This window comes from Petaurus breviceps, unplaced genomic scaffold (genome assembly GCF_028583685.1).
Source record: "Petaurus breviceps papuanus isolate PSGF00001 unplaced genomic scaffold, PetGlider_PUasm1.0 175, whole genome shotgun sequence".
Taxonomy (NCBI): domain Eukaryota; kingdom Metazoa; phylum Chordata; class Mammalia; order Diprotodontia; family Petauridae; genus Petaurus; species Petaurus breviceps.
The window spans coordinates 24045812-24068129 of NW_027185764.1; the positions used below are offsets into that span (position 1 = coordinate 24045812).

Genomic DNA, 22318 nt, shown 5'->3' on the forward strand with positions numbered 1-22318 from the left:
AATGACCATCCCTTTTTTTCCCCAGTTGAACATTTTTCTATTTTACTACTATGGTTAAAAAAAACAACAGAAACAAAACAAACTCTTAATATGATATCATTTCCGTAGAGCAGAACTTTCTTTTGATAATGCTTTTTTTTTCTAATAAATATTCCTTTTGTTATTAGCCAAGGGGTATCAAGTTTCTGGCAGGTCTTTCTTTAGTCTTTATACTTTCTCTACTGTAGGTGATAATTCTCATTGATATTTTCATTGCTACTTCTGTTCTTATTGAAAGCAGCATACGAATGGAAATTTTGCAGTAGAACCTGTCCAGTAGGAATGATAGGATTATAGATAGTAGAAACTGGAAGGAAAGATACTTTAGAGATCATCTAATCCAGAGCCTTCATTTTAAATGTCAGCTGTTATAGATGAGGAAACTGAACTCACAGAATCTAAGCCATAGATCATAGATTTAGAGCAGGAAGGGACCTTCAGAAATATCGAGTGAGTCCAACTTCCTACTTTTACAGCTGAAAAAAAACTGAAACCCAGAGTGTTAAGTAGCTTACCCATGGCCACAGATTGTAAGTGTCTGAGGTGAGATTTGAATCTAGGTCTACAAGTCTAGTACTTTATGCATTATACCATACTCACTGCCTCCTCATGGAATAAAGAAGAATTTAAACCCAAATCCTTTAACTCCAAATCCAGTACTCTTTCTACACAATAGTGCATTGCCTCAGGAGGAATTACAGTTATATTTAAAATCTACCTTTATCCAAAATGAAACTGATTATGTTCCTGTCACTGTGTTTTATAGCTTTCTGTTTTGGCTATATGGGAGATTTCCTGCTGTTATTTCCCTCTAAAAGAGCAGAAAATATTCTCTTCATATTTAGGATAAATTGTAGTGTGGGGAAAAGTTTTTAGGTTTTTTGGCTTTTTTTCCAAGTCAGTCATAGTATTTATCATAATTTTGCTAACTTCAGTTTTTTTTCTTGCTCTTTCAGGCCATGAGCAAGGATTCTGTATGATGTGTACCATGCAAGCTCATATTACCCAGGCACTCAATAATCCTGGTAATGTCATCAAACCAATGCCAGTCATCAATGATCTTCGACGTAAGTTGCCTAGGACACCTATTCTTAAAATGTTATTTTGGTATTTATTAGCTAGTTGATCTTATTTATCTTCATAATAGCTTCTGACAGTCTTAGGAAATTTATATCAGCCACTAGGTCATTTTCCTTCCTTTCTCAAAAAGTTCAATGTCTGGCTCATAGTTCATCCTTGACATCCTGATCCTTTCCCTTATTTAGTAAAGCTCCCTCCAGTGTTATGGTCTCCCATTTCATTCCCATGATCTCTACCTTAGCCATACACAAGGATAGTTCCACTCTGAATCTCAAACCATCATCTACAAATGTTCCACATTTATAAACGAAGAGTGATGAAACTCCTCTTTCTTATCATAACCTCTTTTTACTTCATCTCTCCTTGTACCTCACTCTTCCCCAACCTACTCTTTGTTTTCATCATGACCACCAGTAGATCTACTCTGTTTTTCTAAGCTAATGTCCTTGCTCTGGCTACATTTTTCAACTCTACCCTGGAATTACCAGTTCAACTTCACACACTCTCAGTTCCTTGCCACTTTGTTCTGTTATCACCACTTGCCTCTTCCCTTTCAATTCTTGTGCTACTGAACAGTGCCAGAGGAAGTCAGAAAGTTGTACTGAATTATTCTACTACTAGCTTGTTACCTAATCTCAGTCTGGCCATCCTTGCTGCATGGCACTTATTCTTCCCTAAGTCACTGTTTCTTTCCTCAAAAAAGTTGTTTGATGACTTCTCTTCTCACTTCAGATATTCTATACCTCCCTTGCCCTTCTTCCTCTCAGCATAAGAACTGGCTTCCTAATTTACTGAGAAAACAGAGTCAAATCACAATGAGATCCCTCATTTTTCCTAGTCTATATCTAAAAAATCCTTAGCATAATCCTCATTCTTCATTTCAGTCAGTGAAGAAGAGGTAGCACTGCTTGCTAAGTCTACCCTCTCCTCTTGATCTTAAGCCCTCCCAACTTTTCTAGCAAATTGCCGCTACAGTCATACCTTTGCTCCAATCTTTATTCTCTCTTTATTTCCTATCTCCTTTCCAGCCAAGGAGTCCAGTGCCTGGTTCACAGTCTTCTCTACACTCGAATCCCTGCCCTTTTACTAGGAGACTTCATTATGTATATTGGTGCTACCTTAAATACCTAAAAATCTGCCTGTTTTAGAAACATTCCCATATCTTCATTCCTAAAAAAAAAACAACAACAAAAAAACTACCATTCCTTCAAGCTAGCATCTTCAATATCATTGTTCAGCCAGTTCACAACCAAACTTCTAGAAAACCTATCTACATTCTTTGCAGTCTGTTCCTATCCTCTCACTTACCATGCCTTTGAAGTCTGGCTTCCAGCCTCATCAGTGAACTCTTAACGGCCCAATTAGTGACCTTTTCTCAGCCCTCATCCTTTCTAACTTCTCTGTAGCATTTGATCTTTTTGACTATTCTTTCTTTCTCTCTTTGGATTTTTTGTGATACTTTTTTCTCTCTTCCTACCTATATCTGAATGCTCCTTCTCAGTTCTTTTTGGTGAATTCTCATTCTTGAAGGACAGGGCTCTGTCCTAGGCCCTTTTAACACTCTAAGAGGGTCTTTAGCCCTCTTTTAACACATACACACATTTTCCTAGTCCTTCTGAATACCAGTGACCTGTTTCAGCTGGATGTACCTTACACATCAAATACTCAACTTCTCCAAACAACTCATTGCCTTTCTTCCCCAATTGCTCCTCTTCCCTGACTTCTGTTTCCTTCAAGAGTACCACTAAAACTTTCAGTAATTCAGAATGATCACTTTTCCTTCATTCTTCCTTATCTCCCATATCCAGTTTTTAAGTCACATCTTTTCTGACTTCACAATACATCTGGCATGATACAACCCCTTTTCTCCACTTGCACAGCCACCATCATAGTTTAGGTCCTTATAATCTCTTTCCTGTGCTATTGAAATAGCTTCCTGTTTTAGTAGTCTCCCTATTTTCTGTCTTATCCATCCCATCTTCCACATAGCTGCCAAAGTACTATACTTAAGGTACAAATGTGGCAATGTCACTCTACTACTCATGAAGTTCCACTAGTTCCCTTATACTTCTAGTATAAAACACAGATTCCTCTGTCATTTTAAGGCTTTCACAATGTGACTTCAGCCTTGTTTCCTGTTTTTTTTGTACATTATTCCCTTCATATATTCAGTGTTCCAGCCAAACTGGATGACTTATAGACAGTATTCTATCACCCTTCTCTGTGTTTTTGCACAAGCTTTCTCCCATACCTGGAATGTACTCCCTTCTCACCTCTTAGAAATCCCTAGCTTTGTTTGAAACTCAACTCAAGTGCTACATCTTTATAAGAAGTCTTTCTCAATCCTTCCAGCTTCTTACTGCCTACCTCCCCTTCCCAAAATTACCCTGTATTTAATTTACATATTTGATTTTTATATTTGTATTTATTTAAATGTACATTTTTCTCATAATAGAATGTTAAATCCATGATTGTTTAAATTTTTCCTTTGTATCCTTAGGCTTGACACACAATAGTTGCTTAATAAACGCTCACTGATTTTGTTATTAGCATTACTTCATGAAAGAATTATGCACATGTTATTAAATCAAAGCATTCTCACAGGATCTTTGACAAAATAATATGTGATTAGAAAAACTTTTGTCTTTATTTTAATTCCATAGGTATAGCTAAACACTTCCGTTTTGGAAACCAGGAAGATGCCCATGAATTTCTTCGATACACTGTTGATGCAATGCAGAAAGCATGCCTGAATGGCAGCACTAAGTAAGTGCAAACACTGTAACAATATTTTCTTCTACTTGTACCTCTGTATAATTAAACTTTTTTTTTTTACCAGTTTTTGTTGAAAAGCAGTTTGCTTTACCTTTCAGCAATAATTTTTTAAGCATCTATGCCAATTGCTGATATTACCTTCAAATTTAAGAATGATTAAGGAAAAGAATAGGCCCCCCCCCCATTATCAGCCCTCAAATAGATGTGTTTTTCCTTGCTGTAATTTAATATTGTTCTATATAACCAGAAATCAGAGTTAATGGATTTCTGTAGTGATTTTATTGACTGTCTCATTATCACTTCAAATTTAAAATTTTGAAAGTTGAACTGGTTCTCCTTTTTAGTCATTTTTGCTGTTCTTCCAGTCTCCAAAGGCTACAAAGAAACCTCAGTGTTATCTTGCTTTCCTTTTGTCCCTTATATCCAATCTGTCATGCCTGTCTTGACCAATTCTTGTCATTTCTTCCTTTGAAATGTTTGTGATTCACCCTTTTCTTTCCATATTCACTGCCACTGCCCAAGTCTGGGTTCTTATATCACTTCTCACTTGTGTTACTTTGATGACTTTCTAACTGGTATCCATACCTCCAATCTCTCTCCTTTCAAATCCATAATATATAGTTCTGTCAGGCTAATCTTATTCATCATGTCACTCCTTGTTCAGGAGCCTACTGTGTCTTCCTACTGCATGCAAAGGCCAAAGTCCTTTGTCTGACTTTCAAGTCTTTCCACAAGACCCACCCTTCCTCTTCAGCTTCATTTTCTTCTATTTCCCAAAGTCTTACTATTCTTTGTGCCGTATGCCTTGGGTTTCTGGGCCTTTTTGCTCATTCCTTTACTTGTAATGTCCTCTATTCCCACCTCCTTCTAAATGCTACTGATCCTTTAAGGCCCAACCAAGATAGTACTTTTTTCTTAAATCTCCTTCATCCTACCCTGATCTCTCCCATCTCTGAGCATTTATACTACTTAATAGTCAGTATCACAGAATTTAGCATTTGCATGTTTTATGTTTTGTCTCCCCGGCTACATTGTAAGCACCTTGACTTCTCTGCTACAATAGCATGTAGGACACCTATTTTCTTATGCACCCTGAGCTTTAGATCAGTGCCTTTAAAAGTGAAATTTTTTTACCTGAATTTTACATAGAATTAGAGTACATACCTGATTTCCAGGTAATCTTTCACCTTCAAGACAAGATGAAAACACTTATATTTATACTAAGTAGTACAAACTTCAGTGACCCAAACACAAGAAAGGTAGTAAGTTGTTGTTGAGTCATTTTTCAGTCATGTCTATCTATTCATAACCCCATTTGGTGTTTTCTTGGCAAATACATTGGAATGGTTTACCATTTCCATCTCCAGCTTTCATTTTACAGATGAGGAACTGAGACAAGCAGGGTTAAGTGACTTGTTCAGGGTCATACAGCTACTAAGTGTTTGAGGCCAGATTTGAACATACGAAGATGAGTCTTCCTGAGTATAGGCCTGGCACTCTAGCTACTAGTATTCCACCTAGAGATCCATCTATAAAAGAGAGATTTCAGTGTTCTTGATGTTTGAACATGACTGAGTCATGGAGGAGACTGGGATAGAATGAAGGTTGATGAGTCAAGAGAGAGAATCACATACTAGAAAAAGTAATGTGTAATGGGAAAAGCATTTAGGTTCTGAACATTTCCATTAAAGAGAACAGCAATATGGTAGAGGGGAAAGAGTACTGGACCGTTAAAGGACTGATTTCTGTTCCTGGTCCTGTGATGAGTCAACCTGAATCTCAGTTTCTTCTATCTGTACATTGAGGATAACACAGTTGTTCTATTTCATGTGGTTGTTGTACCTGTCAGATGAGATGATATTTGCAAAGGTGCTTTGGAAGTTAGAGGTATTTCCATTAACTTTATTGATAGTACATTTATACAAACTATTTTTCAGTGTTCAGAGCATTTGTATTTATGGCTGATCTCTGTGATCTATGGTTTCTGAATTCCTGCAGAATTTAAACTTGTCCTTCGATTTAGATAGATAGTCCTAGGCATGTGCTTTTAAGAATAGATATGACTTTCTTAGGCCTAGCACAACTCTTCTTATCTAAAGTGATCTAGCTATTAAAAAAATTCAATGTAACTAATTTATTTTCAGATTGGACCGGCATTCCCAGGCTACCACACTTGTCTGTCAAATATTTGGAGGCTACCTGAGATCTCGAGGTATATTCTAATATATTTCATGGATTTAAAATTTAATGTTTGAATATGATATTGCATTTGTATTCAGCTATCTTAACAGTTGGTCTTGCCATAATGATTGTATTTTGCTAAACCTTTTCATTTTGATTTTAGTAAAGTGTATGAATTGCAAAGGAGTTTCTGATACCTTCGATCCATACCTTGATATTCCACTGGAAATAAAGGTAAATTTTATATTTGTTATAATAACCAAGAGTAAAGAAACTTAGTAATGCCCATGTGACTCTCCATGCAGTATAGCTCATTACAAATCTAGGCTAGACTTATAAATACTGGTTTACATAAGGTTACATATAAGTTATGAATCCAAGATGCTCAGACTTCATGTAGTAGGTGGTAGCTGCCTTGGGCTATTTCTTTAGCACTATCATCTTCCAGTGCAAGATAGCACAGTGGGATATAACCTAATGAGAAATAAAAATCACATTTCATTGATTATAACTAAAATCTTTTCTTTGCTTTCTAGTTGTATGCAACATAGTGTATCATTGCAAATCCATTATATTGGATGGCATCTCCAGGAGCCACAAAAGAGCAGGGAACCATGCCAGTGCTACATTGCAAACTCCTTGCCACCTGGCGTTGGTCTTGTCTGTTAGTGACGGAATCCCCTCTTTGTATGCTTGACTACTTAGATAAATACCATTTACTCCTCAGTTCCCCATAGGTTATTGCCTGTTTTTGCCAGATGATCTCTGGTGTCCAAAATTAAATGACTACTCCCAGGAATAGTGTTGTACTCAGACAGAGTAAGAACTATAATCCAACCTAGGGGCTTCATAGAAACAACTAAAACTACTGAAATGAAAGGTTGAGTATTGTTTGAGAAAGCACTATGCATTTTCAAATGATTCAGTGCAAATCTTTTCATTAGATTCTAAATTGTGTTTGTCATGTAAGAGGCAAAGACCTGGTTCCACTCTATTTCCCTGTCCATTTTACACCATGCTCCAGAGTAGTTTTCCTTAAAGCATATCTCTGATCATGTTACCCCCAACTAATCAATGGCTCCTCCTTGCCTACCAAGTAAAATTATCATGCAGTTCTGGTGATGTTACTCTCTCTCCAAAATAATCAGTGGCTTCCCATTGTTTACCATGTAAAGTTATTACTCAGTTCAGCATTCAGGATCTTCTACATTATGGCTCCAGTCTATCTTTTTGCATATTCTCTAGTGTTCTTCTCTTAAATCCAGCCAAATTAGACTTTTCATTGTTTCCTAAATATACCCCTTTGTTTGGAAACTTTTCTTTCCTTAAATATAAGGCTCTTCCTGTCCCTTGCCCAATTCTTATTGAAATCATGCCGATCCTAGAAAGGCACAGTTCTGCCTTCCTCTCAAACCTTTTCCTGATTTCTTCTCCCTAGATTCTTGCAACTGTATATAATTTGTCCCTCCTCTGAGCTGCCATAGACCGTTTTTTGTTTTTTACATTTATGGCATTTATCTTATTTATGTTTTTTTTTTAATATTCTTTGAACTAGATTATAAACTCTTTGAGGGTAGAGAGTGGGTCTTTTTTAGCTTTTATACCTTCTATATCTCTTAGTATAGTGCTTAGCATATAAAGACATTCAATAAATAGTTCTTAAATTGAGCCAAAAGACATAATCATAAGTTTAGTCCATGACCTCAGTTCATATAGTTTACTTAGACACAAGTTGTTTTTTGTTGTTGCGTAAGTCCTATTTCTACTCTAAAATGTAGACTTGTACCTTACCTAATGCAATACTTGATTTTTCTAAAGGTATTCAGTGAGATCTATTACAGCCAGAATTCTTCCTCCTTAGTGCGCTTGCACTGACCTCATTTGGAAAAGAGTCAATTCAATTCAGCAAACATTTATTAAATGCCTACTATGTCCAAGGTGCTGGATATACAAAAATAAAAATAAAAGTTTCTACCATCAAAGCAATTACATTCTACAGGAGTCTAAAATATGCTTATCAGTGTCCTAAACTCCAAATTCAGTTATTGTATCTCTAGGGGAAAAATGTTCAGACTTTATTCAGTCTCTGACTTTAAAAAATGAATAAAATAATGAGTGGTATACAGAAATGTAAAATTTACTATCTGTGGTAAAGTTCAGTACTATCCTTTTTTTGTATAAAAGATTCTTTTGTAGATGGCAAATGGTTTACATAAATTTTCATATTTTTAGTCTTTGTATTGTGATACTTCAAGGATTTGTGATTTTTTCATTGTGGAAATTTTTTTATTGGCACAGATCAAAACTCTTTTATATTTTAGTAAATGTTCTTAAGAGTAACTATGACTGAAAAACTTATCACCCCTTAGCTGGCCTGAGGATGAGCTTCTTATCATCATCACTTATCAAGGCTAGTTATCAGGAAACAGACATACAGGCCATCACTGAGCTATACTTGCAACCTTACTGCTTAAGCAGGACCTACTAGAACCCTGCCAGCACAGTCTTTGAGAGTCCAAGGTCTCAAAGGTGTCTTTGCAAAGTTGAAATGTCAAGAGTAAGACTTAAAGGTGACAATTAGGTGTTACTATTGTAATTGTTTTTGTAATGGTGTTTGAAATAAAATACTTCACTGTCTTTCTGACTTCTAGGCTGCCCAGAGTGTCAACAAAGCCTTGGAACAGTTTGTGAAGCCTGAGCAATTAGATGGAGAAAATTCCTATAAGTGTAGCAAGTAAGATGAACATTGTCATCTCATTTTGGTCTCCTAAAGCAGCTATTTTTTTAAAAAGGTGGTGGTCAGGGGAGTCAAGGAGATAGCAGCAACTCTTGACTCACATACTGTCTTTTCTTTTTTTTTAAGTAAGTTTTATTGATGCCTTTTGTTTTATATCATTGTCATTTCTGGATTATTTCCTTGATGAAAATATAATCAAGAGCAAAAATATTTTCCCAGACAACTTTCTTCCACATCTTCCCACACAGCTGACAGAGATGTGTAGAGAATATAAGATCCCATTGTCTAATCTGTTTATTACAAAAAAGATATGTCTTGATAGGACAAAATTAAGCCCTTAAAAGTTCTCAAACAAGGTGTTTCCAGTACCTCTTAAAGTTAGAAATAATCAGTAATCAGTTTAACCAGAGATAACTTTAAACAGTCCACTAAACATTCACATCGAACAAGATATAAAATGACATAAAATAGTGAGATATATGCTCATGAAAGATGTTCATTATTGTAAAAGTCCAATAGAAAGATTCTCTATCATTGATCAAGTTCTCTAGATTTTCCTGTTCACTGATGACACTATGCCAATTGAATTGAGCCTGAAATACTATAGTCTAATCAGTGAGAGTCATAGTCACTCAAAAGAGATCTGTCCACCTTGGAAAAACAAAGTGAATCAAAAATGCATATTGTCCAGATTGCAAAATACAATTCGATTGCCAACTAACTGAGATATCCTTTATGTGTGGGCAATTATACAGCAATTTTGGTGATTCCAATTGCTTTTCATTGCTGGAAAAGCCCATTTTAAACATCTATATTCTCTCTCTCCCCTTCTTGCTATTGGCTGTTTTAGAGCTGGGATGTAATAGGCACTTTGTCAGTAGGTGCCTCTGTCTGACATATAATATGTTGTAGCCTAAAAATTCTGTTTCAGACTTCCAGTTATATAAACTAAATCATTTCTTGACCTTATTAATTTGTTTGAGTTTAATTTAGAAAAGAGAAGGAAGACTTGTAGTTAACCTGTTCTAGATTAACCACTTACTTGTCTGATTTTCATCTATTCAGAATTTAGACCTATCTTTTGTTTTCCCTTCTGTCCTTTTTAGAAGAGGGGTCTTGTTCTCTTTTAATTTTGACGCTGTTTTTCTTGGTTATTATATAGATTTTCCAGAGGCAGTTTTAGTAACACTCTGAAGATGAACAGATACTTTTATACTAGCATTTAGAGCCAGTGTTTTGGCTTGACTTGAATTTTTTGACCAAGATCTCATTTATAAACTTGCCTTCTATTGTTTTATTTTTTCCTTGCACTTGGGTCTGAAAACACTGTCCTTATAGGTAGTCCCTAGATAAAATTCCTTTGTTGTAGTTGTTAGCCAATAATATTCCAACAACATGTATTTTTGTGTGTCTCAATCAAGTAGTAATAATTTTTTCCTAGTGTTGAGCTACATTCAGGTTTTACAAAGTAATTTCTTTAATGGAGATTGTGGTTACAATGATAATAATGAAATAGTCCCATAATTGGGTCATTTGTTTCCATTCATGATACTTTTGTGTAAATGATAACAGATTGAGTACTGCTGAAGATAGTTATAAATCAAATTTATATAATGTCTTATAACTGAGGAAACTGAGATTCAGAAGTTAAATGACTTAACGATGGTCACATAGCTAAATAAGAATCTGAGCTAGAATTTGAACCCAGGCAGACTTCTTGATTTCAGATCCATTGTTCTCTCAGCTACAATAGAGTGAATATTATTTACATTTCAGAAGACCATTTCACATTGATCCTTCATTTCTTCTGTAATTCAACTTACTTGTTTATAACTTACTATAGGGATTTTTGGAAATTTAAACTTTCTATTTTGTTACAAGTTACAAAAAATATTTTATTCCCTGCTGTTAGTTTTAGGAAAGATGTAAAAAAATGAACATATCAGTAACATTTACATTGTTTGACTACAATCTGGACTGTTTTGATTTTTTAAATTTCCTAAAAACCTGCAGTTGAGCTGGGCCTAGAATTGAACAGCAGGAGCAGTGGACAGGATTGCCTTTGGGAAATTGGGCAGTGCCTTTAAAGACCCCTACCAAGAATCTCCTTGAAACAAAGGCCCATCTTTTTAACAGTATTCTTCTGGTGATGCTGTGTGGCTTCAAGTCATAGAACATCAGTCTCTGAAGAATTAAAGTTGTATTACCCAAAGGGCAATGAAGTGGTACTGGTGGGCATGAGTAAGTTGTAGTACATTATCCACAAAGAACTGGGCTAAAGAAATGATGTAAAGGATGTCATCAGATAAAGATGTATGACTAGAAAAGCAGAGAGGGTAGTCTTGTGGTGAGAGTGAAGGACAATTGATAGAGAGCCCATGTGAAGACCAGTGGGGCATAAAATACCAGACCTAAAGGAAAGCCCCTTGCATGCTGAGTGGGGACCTTTTAGAGAATTTTGGGAGGACATGGACAAGAATTGCACAGGAGAGGGAAGAAATAGCTCATGATCTGCATCACTGCAGGCAGTGCCCATATTGATGGAGGTCACAGATCTAAAGTCCTGATGAAAAATCTACAGGACTCTGTTAAATGCTCATTTCAGAAAGTCATTTTGAAAAGTTTCAAGTTTAATTTCATTATGATTTTATCTGTTTTAGGGTTCATCGTATACTCTGAGCTTTGTCTCTCACTGCATTGAACTCTAAACTTCTTTTGGAAACTAATTTGGGATGTTTGAAGAAAATGTTAGCCATATCTTTTGAGCAAGTAAGAACATGAAGTACCAGAGAAAACATTCATCTCAAGTGTAACCAACTGTTTGTGCTTCTTTTAAGGTGTAAAAAGATGGTTCCAGCTTCAAAGAGGTTTACTATACATAGATCATCTAATGTTCTTACCTTATCTTTGAAACGTTTTGCAAATTTCAGTGGTGGAAAAATCGCCAAGGTATGTAGAAGATATTTCCCATCTTTATGTTCAAATTTTTCAGATCTTAAATGTTAGCACTTCATAAGTAGCTCCAAACTAACAGTAATAATGTAACTAAATTGTTTTGTCTCTTGATTTTTCTATACCCTTTCTTTGTCCCTATAGTGTAGGGGATTCATTGCAGCCTACTGGGAGAGAGAATAAACAGTATTAAAGAAACAATAATAAGAATAATAGCTAATAATATAATGCTTTAAGATTTGCAAAGTGCTTTATAAATTTATTTCATTTGATCCTCACAACAACCCTGGGAGGTAGGTGCTATTGTTACCCCCATTTTGCAGATAAGGAAACTGAGGTTGAAAGAGGTTAAGTGACTTGCCCAGGGTCACATAGCTAGGTAAGTGTCTGAAGCAGGATTTGAATTCAGGTCTTCCTGAGTCCAGGTCCCATGCTCTACCTGCACTGCCAGCTAGCTATTTTTCCTTTAGCATATACTTTAGATAATTGCTTATTCAGTTAGTTAACTTGATTATTTGATAATTACTTATGGCAGAACTACTAAATATCATCTATGTTTCAGACTGTAGTTAGCTCTCCATTATACATGGTAATGAGAAGATAGGGAGAGCTTTGAAAAGTGAGATTCCCAGAAAATGCCCGTACCTAATTAAGCCTACTTCTCTTCCAAAGTCTTTTTTACTTGAGTTTCTCAATAGTAGCAACATTGACTGATTTAAGTTTCACTTTCTTTCCCTTCTCCTTCCCACCCCTCTGGTGGACGTGCTAAGGAGCAATAAAGTGATCAAAAGGTAGGCAGCAGGAGGGAGAAGGAAACTTGTTAGTTTATGAATAATCAAGAATTTATTGCCGTTGTTACCTAATTTCTGACCGCTTCTTAGGAGACTGAAACACAGGAATTTTCATCATGACTGTAACATTGTTCTTCAGAGAATTCATTTAATCTCCATTTTGAAACAGGGGGGATAAATGTAGTAGGATTATATCTTAACATGAAATTGCATAAACTCAGAGGTTAAGTCATGTTCCTTGAAACACAATTACGTTTATTAAACCTTTGATATAATAACACAGCCCATAAGGGAAGTGTTACTCTTCATCTCCTACTTTAGGAGTATGGAAGGGTTTCACTGTACTTTTAATTGAGTTACAAGAAGTATCCTTTGTAAATTGTTCTAAAGCTATTAAGTAAAATACGCATTCAGAAATGACTTTTTTTCTCTCTTCCCCCTTTTATTTAGGATGTGAAATATCCTGAGTTTCTTGATATTCGACCGTATATGTCTCAACCTAATGGAGAACCAATTATTTATGTTCTATATGCAGTGTTAGTGCATACTGGTTTTAGCTGTCATGCTGGTCATTACTACTGTTACATAAAGGTAAATTCTTAAACATTCGGATTTATCATTTTAAAAAATTGAAGTACATCTAGGGAACTTTATAGTCTTTTCTTCCCTTCTTATTATTATTTTAAAGTGAATTATCCTGTCTATGGTATTTTATTCTTATCCAGTTATAGCCACTTTAAGGATTTCATTCATTTTCTTTTGCAGGCTAGTAATGGACAATGGTACCAGATGAATGATTCCATTGTTTCTACCAGTGACATCAGATCGGTGCTTAACCAGCAAGCTTATGTCCTCTTTTATATCAGGTACTATGATTATAAACAAAATATCCATTTATCGATCCACTAAAATAAATTATTTTAAAATACAGACTTTTTTGCTGGCAGACACTAGGACCAAGGCTGAAATAAGGTTATCAGAATTTTTTGTCTTTTAGTAGGCTACTGGAAGAATCAACAGCTGAATAAATAGTTTAGAAGATTGCCATATTCTGCCTTAGAGCTGGGTTTCTTATATACAAATTGAATAGAGATGTGTAGTTTTCTTTCCAAGGAGAAGCTCTTTGTATTGTTCTTGGCAGTATAATATAAATAGTCTCGCTGTTTCATTTCTAGGTCCCATGATGTGAAAAATGGAGGTGAACACACTCATTCCATTCATACTCCAGGACAGTCTTCTCCTCGGCCAGTGATCAATCAACGGGTTGTCAATAGTAAACAGACTGTGTCAGGCTTTATTGGACCACAACTTCCTCCTCATATGATAAAGGTAACATTTTATAGGTAGAGTACAAACTTCTTGCTGTTAATTTGTTAATTTATAGGCTGAACCAAATAACCAATGAGATCCCTTTCAACTCTGAAAAAAATTAAGTTTTGGCTATAAAGGAGGTACACAAAGTGTCTCTCTCATACCTGGGTGATATTTCCCAGTGTTGTGTGTAAATGGTATGATTAAGTGGATGAGTGGAAGTAAGTTACTTTTAGAAAGGAAAGGGCCCTCTAGGAACTCTTCCAAAGAGGAAAAATGTGGCCCAAATGTCAGGAGGCATTTCTTCTTTCTTGTCAAAGTTGAGAACTTGTTTAATGAGAGAGAGAGAGAAAGAGAGAGAGAGAGAGAGAATGTGTGTGTGTGTGTGTGTGTGTGTGTGTGTTTATCAATCAAAGAAGTCTGATTCTTGGTCCTCCATAGCTGGCTTCACCAGTGAAAAGATCCATTTATCCAAAGGAAGAAAATGTATTTTGTGATTCTAAGTGTATGTGCATGGGAGGTTGTACATATGGGGGAAGGGTAAAAAGAAAGAGAGGAGATGTGCTAGATGGGAGAAGAGTGAAGAGGGGGAAATTGGATGAGGGGAGGGAGATTAAGGGGGAGAGATGGAAGAGAAGATAATGTTTTCTGTTATGTTAAGCTTCTGATTAGTTTTTTAAAAGAATGTGTGATGAAAAAAATATGTAATTGGATACAACTTTGGACCTTCATGAATGTGTGTATGTGTCTGTGTGATTGAAATACTCAATTGTTTATAATATTTTACTTGCAGAATTCTAATCACTTAAATGGGACTGGACCATTGAAAGAAACTCCAAGCTGTTCTGTAGCAAGTGCTAGTAATTCTAATTTAAACAGAACAAGTCCTGCTCCTGCTTCAACTTCTATTCAAAACTGGACAGTTAACAGACCCTCAATTATTCCTGAGCCTCCCAAGAAGCAAAAAATCACTATCAGTATTCATAACAAGTTGCCTGTTAGACAAGGTCAGTCTCAAACTAATCTTCACAACAGTTCTTTAGAAAACCTCAGCAAGTCCATTCCCTCATCTACCATTACTAATTCTTCTGCATTACAATCTACCTCAAATGCATCGACAATGTCAGTTGCTACTAAAGTATCAAAACAGATCACACCTAGTGAATCTTGTTCCAAGCCAGTAATGAATGGCAAGTCCAAGCTCACCTCCAGTGTGCTGGTCCCTTATGGTGCAGAGTCTTCAGAAGAATCTGATGAGGAGTCAAAGGGACTGGGTAAGGAGAATGGCCATGCAAAACCTCTTAATGGACTTCTGACTGGAAATGGAGTTGGTATACTCCCAAACACTTGTTCTTCCTGTCAAGATGCTGAAGATGATGAGGCTTCTCATCATGACCTGCCAGAAACTGTGACAGTAAATGGTGCTAATAGTATAGAGAATAGTGAACCTAAAGAAAATGGACTGTCATTTGATGATCCTACTTGCCAAGTCAAGCCTGCTAAACATTCAGAAAATCCCTTTTCTAAGACAAATGGATTACATGGAAAGGTGAGCATGTGTCATCAATTTACACATTTTAAAGGGGTGGCTTTAAATTTAACAGTAATGGTATTCCAGCCACGAACAGATGAAAAGATTTGTACCACTGGCATATTTAAAGAGGTATTTTGTTTTTTATTTTAGTTGATGCCTACTCCTTTGCCTCCACTTCCAGAAGACAGAATTGTAGAGTCTTTCAGATTCAGCAACAAATTAAAAAGCTTGACTGATGATATAAGGTAATACAAGAATAAATAATCTTAATGCAAGTCCTTTGTCATAAATCTTATTGGCTACTAAAACTCTGTAGTATTTAAACAAATATTAGTGACCTTTTTTCACTTTATTACTATACTACTTGTGCATTTTAACTGATCTGCATGTGATTACCTGAAATGACCTTTTAGTATCATAGAATAACTAGGAAAAATTTTCAAGAATGTAGTTTTTGTGTGCCAAATTTTCTACTTTTTTTTAATACATGAGTCAGTCCATTTAAATTCAACTCATTCAGGCTAGCATGGTCTTCTTCTCAGATAGCCTTCTTTTTTCACTTGTAATTGTGGTTGCTCTTCTCCTTTTGAGGATTATAACTTCATAGTACATTGTTAATAATGATAGTATTTTTATACGCTTAAGTACCATATTTACCTGTGTGATTTCCCCCATTTTCTCTTAGGTATTTTCACTCTAAACAGTGGGGACAAGAGTGTGAAGGGAAGCGTCTGCAATCTGCCACCCTTCATTAATCTTTGAGATTTTCCCTGCCATTTGAGATTTCCCTGCCTGTGTAACTGCCAAAGAGTTACACAGCAGTCGGTGGCAGAAATATTGGCATATTCATTACCAGGTTGGCCACAGGTGATGAATTTTTCAGCCACAGCAGTTCTTGAAGATCATCTTAGTCATAGAGGAGGTGCAGTCAGTTGCTAGAACCTGTACCACACTGACCAAAGTATAGGTCCTTGAAGTATTCAAGTATAGATATCTTAACACTTCTTTTCAGTAATTCCTTATTACTTGGTGATTTAAAGACATTTTTTTTTTTAAGTAGCCTTCCAAACTAAAGCAATTTTGATCCAGGGTAAAAGGTACAAGAAGATGCTACAGCTCTCATTCCTTGTTCTGCTGTTTATACCAGTGCTGAAGAGTTGCTGGGAAGAAGGCAGCCTTGTAGTCCCTGTGGGGGAGGGGCGTGGGAAGTAAATAGTTGAGCCATGAAAGAGAAGTGAATCTTCCAAACCTAGTTATGAGCAAAGAGTTGGCTTCCCCTCAAACCCTTTGTCTGCTCTGAAGAAACCTCGGCTACTACTAGTGATTACTGTTTCAGTGCCGAAAGAAAAAGTAGAGGAGGAAGAATTAATGTGAGACAAACATTTTTCTTGACTGATATGGTACTAATTGAAATATTGAAGAAGTTGAGGTAGTATTTTGAATAATAATGTAAATATTTATGCCATATATCTTGTAATTAATAATGAAGGTATAAAATATATTTCCTCTCAGAAGTAAAGGGATCTTCTATTTAGGGTAAATTACCACTTCCAAGAGTACCATGTGATTTATTTCAAGATTTTACATTATTTAGAATAATAGAACATTATCTCAGGAAGTTGGGGCCTTTACAGAGATGACCTTCTCCAGCCCCCTGTTTTAGAGATGAATGAATTGAAGATCAAGAGGTTAAATTACTCACCGAAGATGCTATGTTATGGCTAAGCCCAGAATCCAGATCTCCTGGTTCCTGGTCAAATATGTTCTCCATATAATTTTTTTTTTTACTACTTCTTTACTTGGAGGGTACTCAATTCACTTTGTTCCATTGTATTGAATTTTTAACTAATCATGATTATCATCCCCAGATTGGTTTTTGAAAAAAATGATGATTTCTGCTTATTTGATTCACAAAAATTCAGCTTGATAGTTTGCAGATGGTTATTATAAATCACAAATTGACTATTTAGCCCAGAAAATAAATTAAATCTCAGGCCATTTTTTCACCTTTAAAAACCTTCCTAATAAGTTTAACCTAATTCTAGTAGAGTAAAAGATGTACTGTGGGGACCAATGTGTAGGCTAAAATAGGCCCCAAACTCTAGATGTTAATGGTGCTAGATGGTCTCTGGGGCAACTAAAGCTTTTATACTGAGTTTCTAAGAGGATACTGGTAGAATAGAGTTCTTTACGAAACAAAACTTCATGAAAGGCTGAGTTTGAGTAAAAAATCAACAAGTTAGATGAAGATTTGTTGGACTTGAGCAAAAATGAAATCCTAAAACCTGAGGCTAGTAAATTATACATCTAGGAAAAGAGAAGACATTGTAATCAGTCAAGGTAACAGGTTCAGCATTTATCACTAGCCGTTTCTCGGAAAGCCAAGGATAGTTGTTAATCCCTCCTTCCACTTCCACAGCAGGGGTATCACAGAAAAAGCACTGCACTGGGAATCTGGAGATACAGAATCCTATCCCACATTTTGGTGCCATCTAGCTGTGTGACCTTGAGGAAGCTTTTCTGAGTTTCTTTTTCCTTATTTCTATTATGTTGAGAGTTTGAGAGGAGTCAGATAAAATTGATTCTAGGGTTCCTTCCAGACCTGATATTCTGTGATTTTTAAATTTTTCTTTGGATGAATATCAGATGAATATTTGTTTAAATCCATACCAGAGAATCAAAACTAAATTGTAGAATCCTAATGCTCAGCAGGAATTCTGGCAAATATTAAATAATATTTCCAAGGGGAAGATACAATCCAAAATAAAAAGGGCCCGTTAGTAATGACCAATAAAGCTAGTAAGATCACGGAGTAAGACAAAAATACTTGCTTTACTTTCTGGAAGGTTGGGGATCTTTTGGGCTAAATGATGATAGTATTTCTTCAAGAAAGAAGTAGAATTTTTATTTCTAATGTTTTATAGCCAGTATTAGAAAGAAAACTTAAGGTTTACATCATCTCCCTCAATGAACAAGTTCATTCTTGCCAAAAGTATCTGTTAATCAAAGCAGTTTCTTCATTTTTTTCTTTTAAGATTTTTTGAGAGAGGGATTGGAAGTGTGATTGGGGAAGTAAGATTGGTGGAGAACAATTTCAAAATGTTTTTTCATTCTTCGACAGAATGGTGATAGAATTTGGAACTATATTATATAAAGAATGGCTGAAAGAGTTGAAGGGTATTTAGTTTGTAGAAGAGAAGATGTAGAGGAGTCATGATATCTGTCTTCCGAAATTTAATAGGCTGTCATATAGAAGATAATTAGACTTATTCTATGTGATTTTTTTCTCCCCAGGTCTACTGGGTAGAAACTATAGGGAAACAGATTTTAGCTTGCTCTAACAATGAATTTGCTAACAATTAAATGTGTCAGAAAACATAATGAGTGGTCTCTGGACCTGGAACTGTTTCAAGAAAAGCTAGGCGATCACTTTTGGGGGATGTCGTATAGAGGATTCATTCAAGAGGGATGGGGTATGACTAGAGAAGTTCTAAGGTCTCTTCTACTTGTTTGCTTCTATAAAACTGTGATTCTAATTTCAGTCTGCCTTGTTTGTGAAGTGAGTTTTGTAATTGTTTTTTTATCTTTAATTAGTACATCCTTTCAGTAATTCTCTTGTCAGCTAAGGTACTTAAAAGCACTTCTCTCTTTCAAATAACTTTTAATTCTGCAAACTGGTTCTAACACCATCCAATGTTTTAATGCTGCAAGTTAATGTTTTAGGGTTTCATTTTAGGCCAGTACCCATGCTGTCATGATTATGGAATGATATCTCATTTATTTTTTTCCACAGAAAAACTAGGAACGTTATCAGGAACATTCATTATAAATTTTAGGACAATCATATATTCCTCAAAGTATATACAAATCATAGTACTTGTTTCATGCCTTGTAATAATGACTTTCCTTTCACTCAACTCTAGGCTGCAGAGCATGTCATAGAATATAACATGGAATAGCAGTCTAGAATATGGTGAAGTAAAATCAGAGACTTAGCTCAGCTTTCCCACATTCCCCTCCAAACAACTTTAAAATAATGCCTTAAATTGACTTCTGGAGCAGCAGAACCAGCAAAAGGTCAGGGTGAAACAATTCTTCAGCCCAAGACAGCTTGGGAGGTCAGCGGGAAAGGTCTGTTCAGCGGGAAAGGTCTGTCTCACCAAGGGGGTGGTTGGGCCTGGACCCCAGTGTAACACCGACTGTGCTTCAGCAAGTCAGCAGTGGGCCTTGGGGGTGGCTACATTGGTGGTGGCAGCAGCTTAAGGAGTTCTCAGGCTCTAGATGGTAAATGGGTTGGACAACTGGTCAGAAAGAAATTCTAGGGGACTCTGGTTCAGGATCTTGTTGCACTGCCCATACACAGTCCTGTGTTGCAGTCCTAGGACAAGGAGAAGCACTAATACTTGCAGCCCGAGAGAGACTGGGGTCAGAGTACTAGGGCAGAGAAGAGTACTTGTTGTTCATGGGGGAGCAGAGGCCTTAGTCTCAGGTTCAAAGCAGAAAAGAGCATTAATGCTTGTGACCACAGGAGAGCAGCAGCCAGAGTCATAAGGAGTGAAAGCACTTATAGCCACAGGGCAGCAGGGGCCCAGATCACAATTCCAGGGTGGAGAAGAATGCTTGTGGTTACTTACAGACCAGAGCACAGACTAGGAGAACAGTGACCATACATCTCCTTAGATCATACCACCTTGGAAGAACTGAAAACTTCTGACTCAGAGCTAGCTCAGAAAACAGTTTGAAAAACCTGAAACTTAGGATAGTGCCTCCTCCACATTGGGAGCAGAGTGCAACTTTAACATGAAGTTTAAAAGTTCTAGTGGCATAGAAAAATGAGCAAACCACAAAAAACCTGATTGTAGAAAGTTATTATGGTGTTAGGAAAAATCAAGACAAATTCAGAAGAAAACAGTGAAGTCAAGCTTCAAAGAAAATTGTGAATTCATCACAGGTCCACAAAGAGTTCCTGGAATAACAGTTTTATCCAGATTGTTTATGAATAAGTATTGTCTCAACCATTATCTTGGTTGATCTTTGTCTTGACTTTCCCCTTTCCCTTCTGCACTTATCTTTTTTTTGCTCGTGATTCATTTCCTCTGTAGAGGAAAACATCATCTCAATTACTAAAAAGCACTTTGAAAAGAACAACATTCAGAAAGTCTCATCCTAAGTAAATTGGCCAGGTGGGGAACAAATTTTTGTTTGTGGCTATCCATGAAACAAAAACATGCAATAGTTTTGTGTAGCCCTTTCTGCTTCTGCCATGATTGTGACAATTAAGGAAAAAAGGTGGTGGAATGTGCTAAGAATTACAGTTTTTAGGCCCTCTGTAAAAATTAACTTGCCTCTTAATTATTTTAAATGTAAAAACCTTGTCCGGTAATTGAGTAGACATAACACTGGGTGAGCTAAATCATCTCAATCATAATATTCTTTCTATAAATAAAACTGGAAAACCAAAAAAAATGTCACAGCTAAATAAAAGGATAGCTTATCAGTTCTTCTTGGAAAGGCAAAAGAGGTGATAGAGTGGGTTTTAGCCAACATCCTGTGGCATTAAGAAACATCATTTCATGGAGTACTTGGTCATCAGATGACAAACAGTGCTCATGATCTTCATTTGCAAAAAGACTACTGAAAATAATCGTACTCATAGTCTTGTGACTATTTCAGGGGAGAAGGTAGGGAAACACTACATAAAATAATTCAGTCATTAAATGAGAATACACTTCAATGCTTTAATGACTTCAATATAAATATGACATAGGGAAGGAAGGAAAAAAAAAGTTGACAAACATGGTTCAGAAGTAAGAAATGAGAGGGGCCAGAGGATTGTAGATGATACAGAGGCCTCATGAATAAAGTGAACACTTCCTTTAAGAAAGTTGAAAGGTGCTTGATGTGGCAAAGCAGCAAGTAATATAACCCAAGAAAGAGTGAATTTATGTGAATTGACAAAAAACAGCTGGTTACTGATGTCAGAATCATTTCAGAATCAGCTATCTACATATAATCAAACCATCTTCTACTTGATAAAACAAAAGATCAAAATCAATAATGATTATAGGAAAGAATAAAAATTAGAATATATGGCATAAAATAGAGGTAACTCCAGTCTTATCTATTTAGATGAGATACTGTAAAACAGATAAAAGAACAGATATTGATACAGACTATTCCTACTTCCTAAGGAAATTTAATCAATGTAAAAATCATTCGTTTCACCAAGGAAACCAGAAGAGACCAAAAATATCCTGTCAGCAAACATTTGATTTCCTTGCCAAGCAGAGATATGGCAACCAACTGCAGTACCGGGTTAGACTATAAACTCATTTGTAAGGAGAATAGTGGAAGATTATGGCTCATAAAATAGCAAGAAGTAATGGAAGAAAAAAAATTTACAGAAAGCTTGACTAGAGAGCCAACTTAGCCAGATCATCCTGAGGGCCTTTAAGAATAAAGCTTGAAATATAATGAACAGATGAATAATGGAAAAGATCGATAAAAATTTCTATAATAAACCTATTTTCCTCTATCAGTGACAGTGATTTTGTATTCTAACATCACTCTCCTGAATGTATTGCTAAAGAAGTTGAAAGAACATTAAAGAAAACAAAAATGGGGAGAGCAACTGGACTAAACCAAGTTTACAAAGTGGAGGTACATTTTGGAGATGATACCCTTTTGAAGGAATTAAGAAATTGATGTTCCAGATATCTGAGAGAAGTGCTTAGAAAAAAAATACAGATATTATTTTTTAAGTGGCTGAAAAATCGCATTTATTGAGTAACTCATATGCCCATAACTTTTTTTTTCCTTTTTGGAGGGGGGAAGGCAGGGCAATTGGGGTTATGTGACTTACTTGTCCAAGGTACACAGGAAGTGTTGTGTCTGAGGCCCCATTTGAACTCGGGTCCT

At 36.0% G+C, this 22318-nt stretch overlaps 1 protein-coding gene across 5 annotated transcripts in view; it reads left to right on the plus strand.

The window, feature by feature from the left end:
• Positions 1-22318, plus strand: part of USP42 (ubiquitin specific peptidase 42) — a 58109-nt gene that overhangs the window by 17063 nt on the left and 18728 nt on the right. For all 5 annotated transcript variants that reach the window (XM_069084901.1, XM_069084900.1, XM_069084902.1 and 2 more), the window contains 11 exons: positions 996-1106; positions 3783-3885; positions 6039-6106; positions 6239-6309; positions 8727-8809; positions 11650-11761; positions 13006-13146; positions 13321-13421; positions 13731-13884; positions 14660-15415; positions 15551-15645. In XM_069084901.1, coding sequence (XP_068941002.1) covers positions 996-1106; positions 3783-3885; positions 6039-6106; positions 6239-6309; positions 8727-8809; positions 11650-11761; positions 13006-13146; positions 13321-13421; positions 13731-13884; positions 14660-15415; positions 15551-15645 — 1795 coding nt within the window. The remainder of the gene's footprint in view (positions 1-995; positions 1107-3782; positions 3886-6038; positions 6107-6238; positions 6310-8726; positions 8810-11649; positions 11762-13005; positions 13147-13320; positions 13422-13730; positions 13885-14659; positions 15416-15550; positions 15646-22318) is intronic.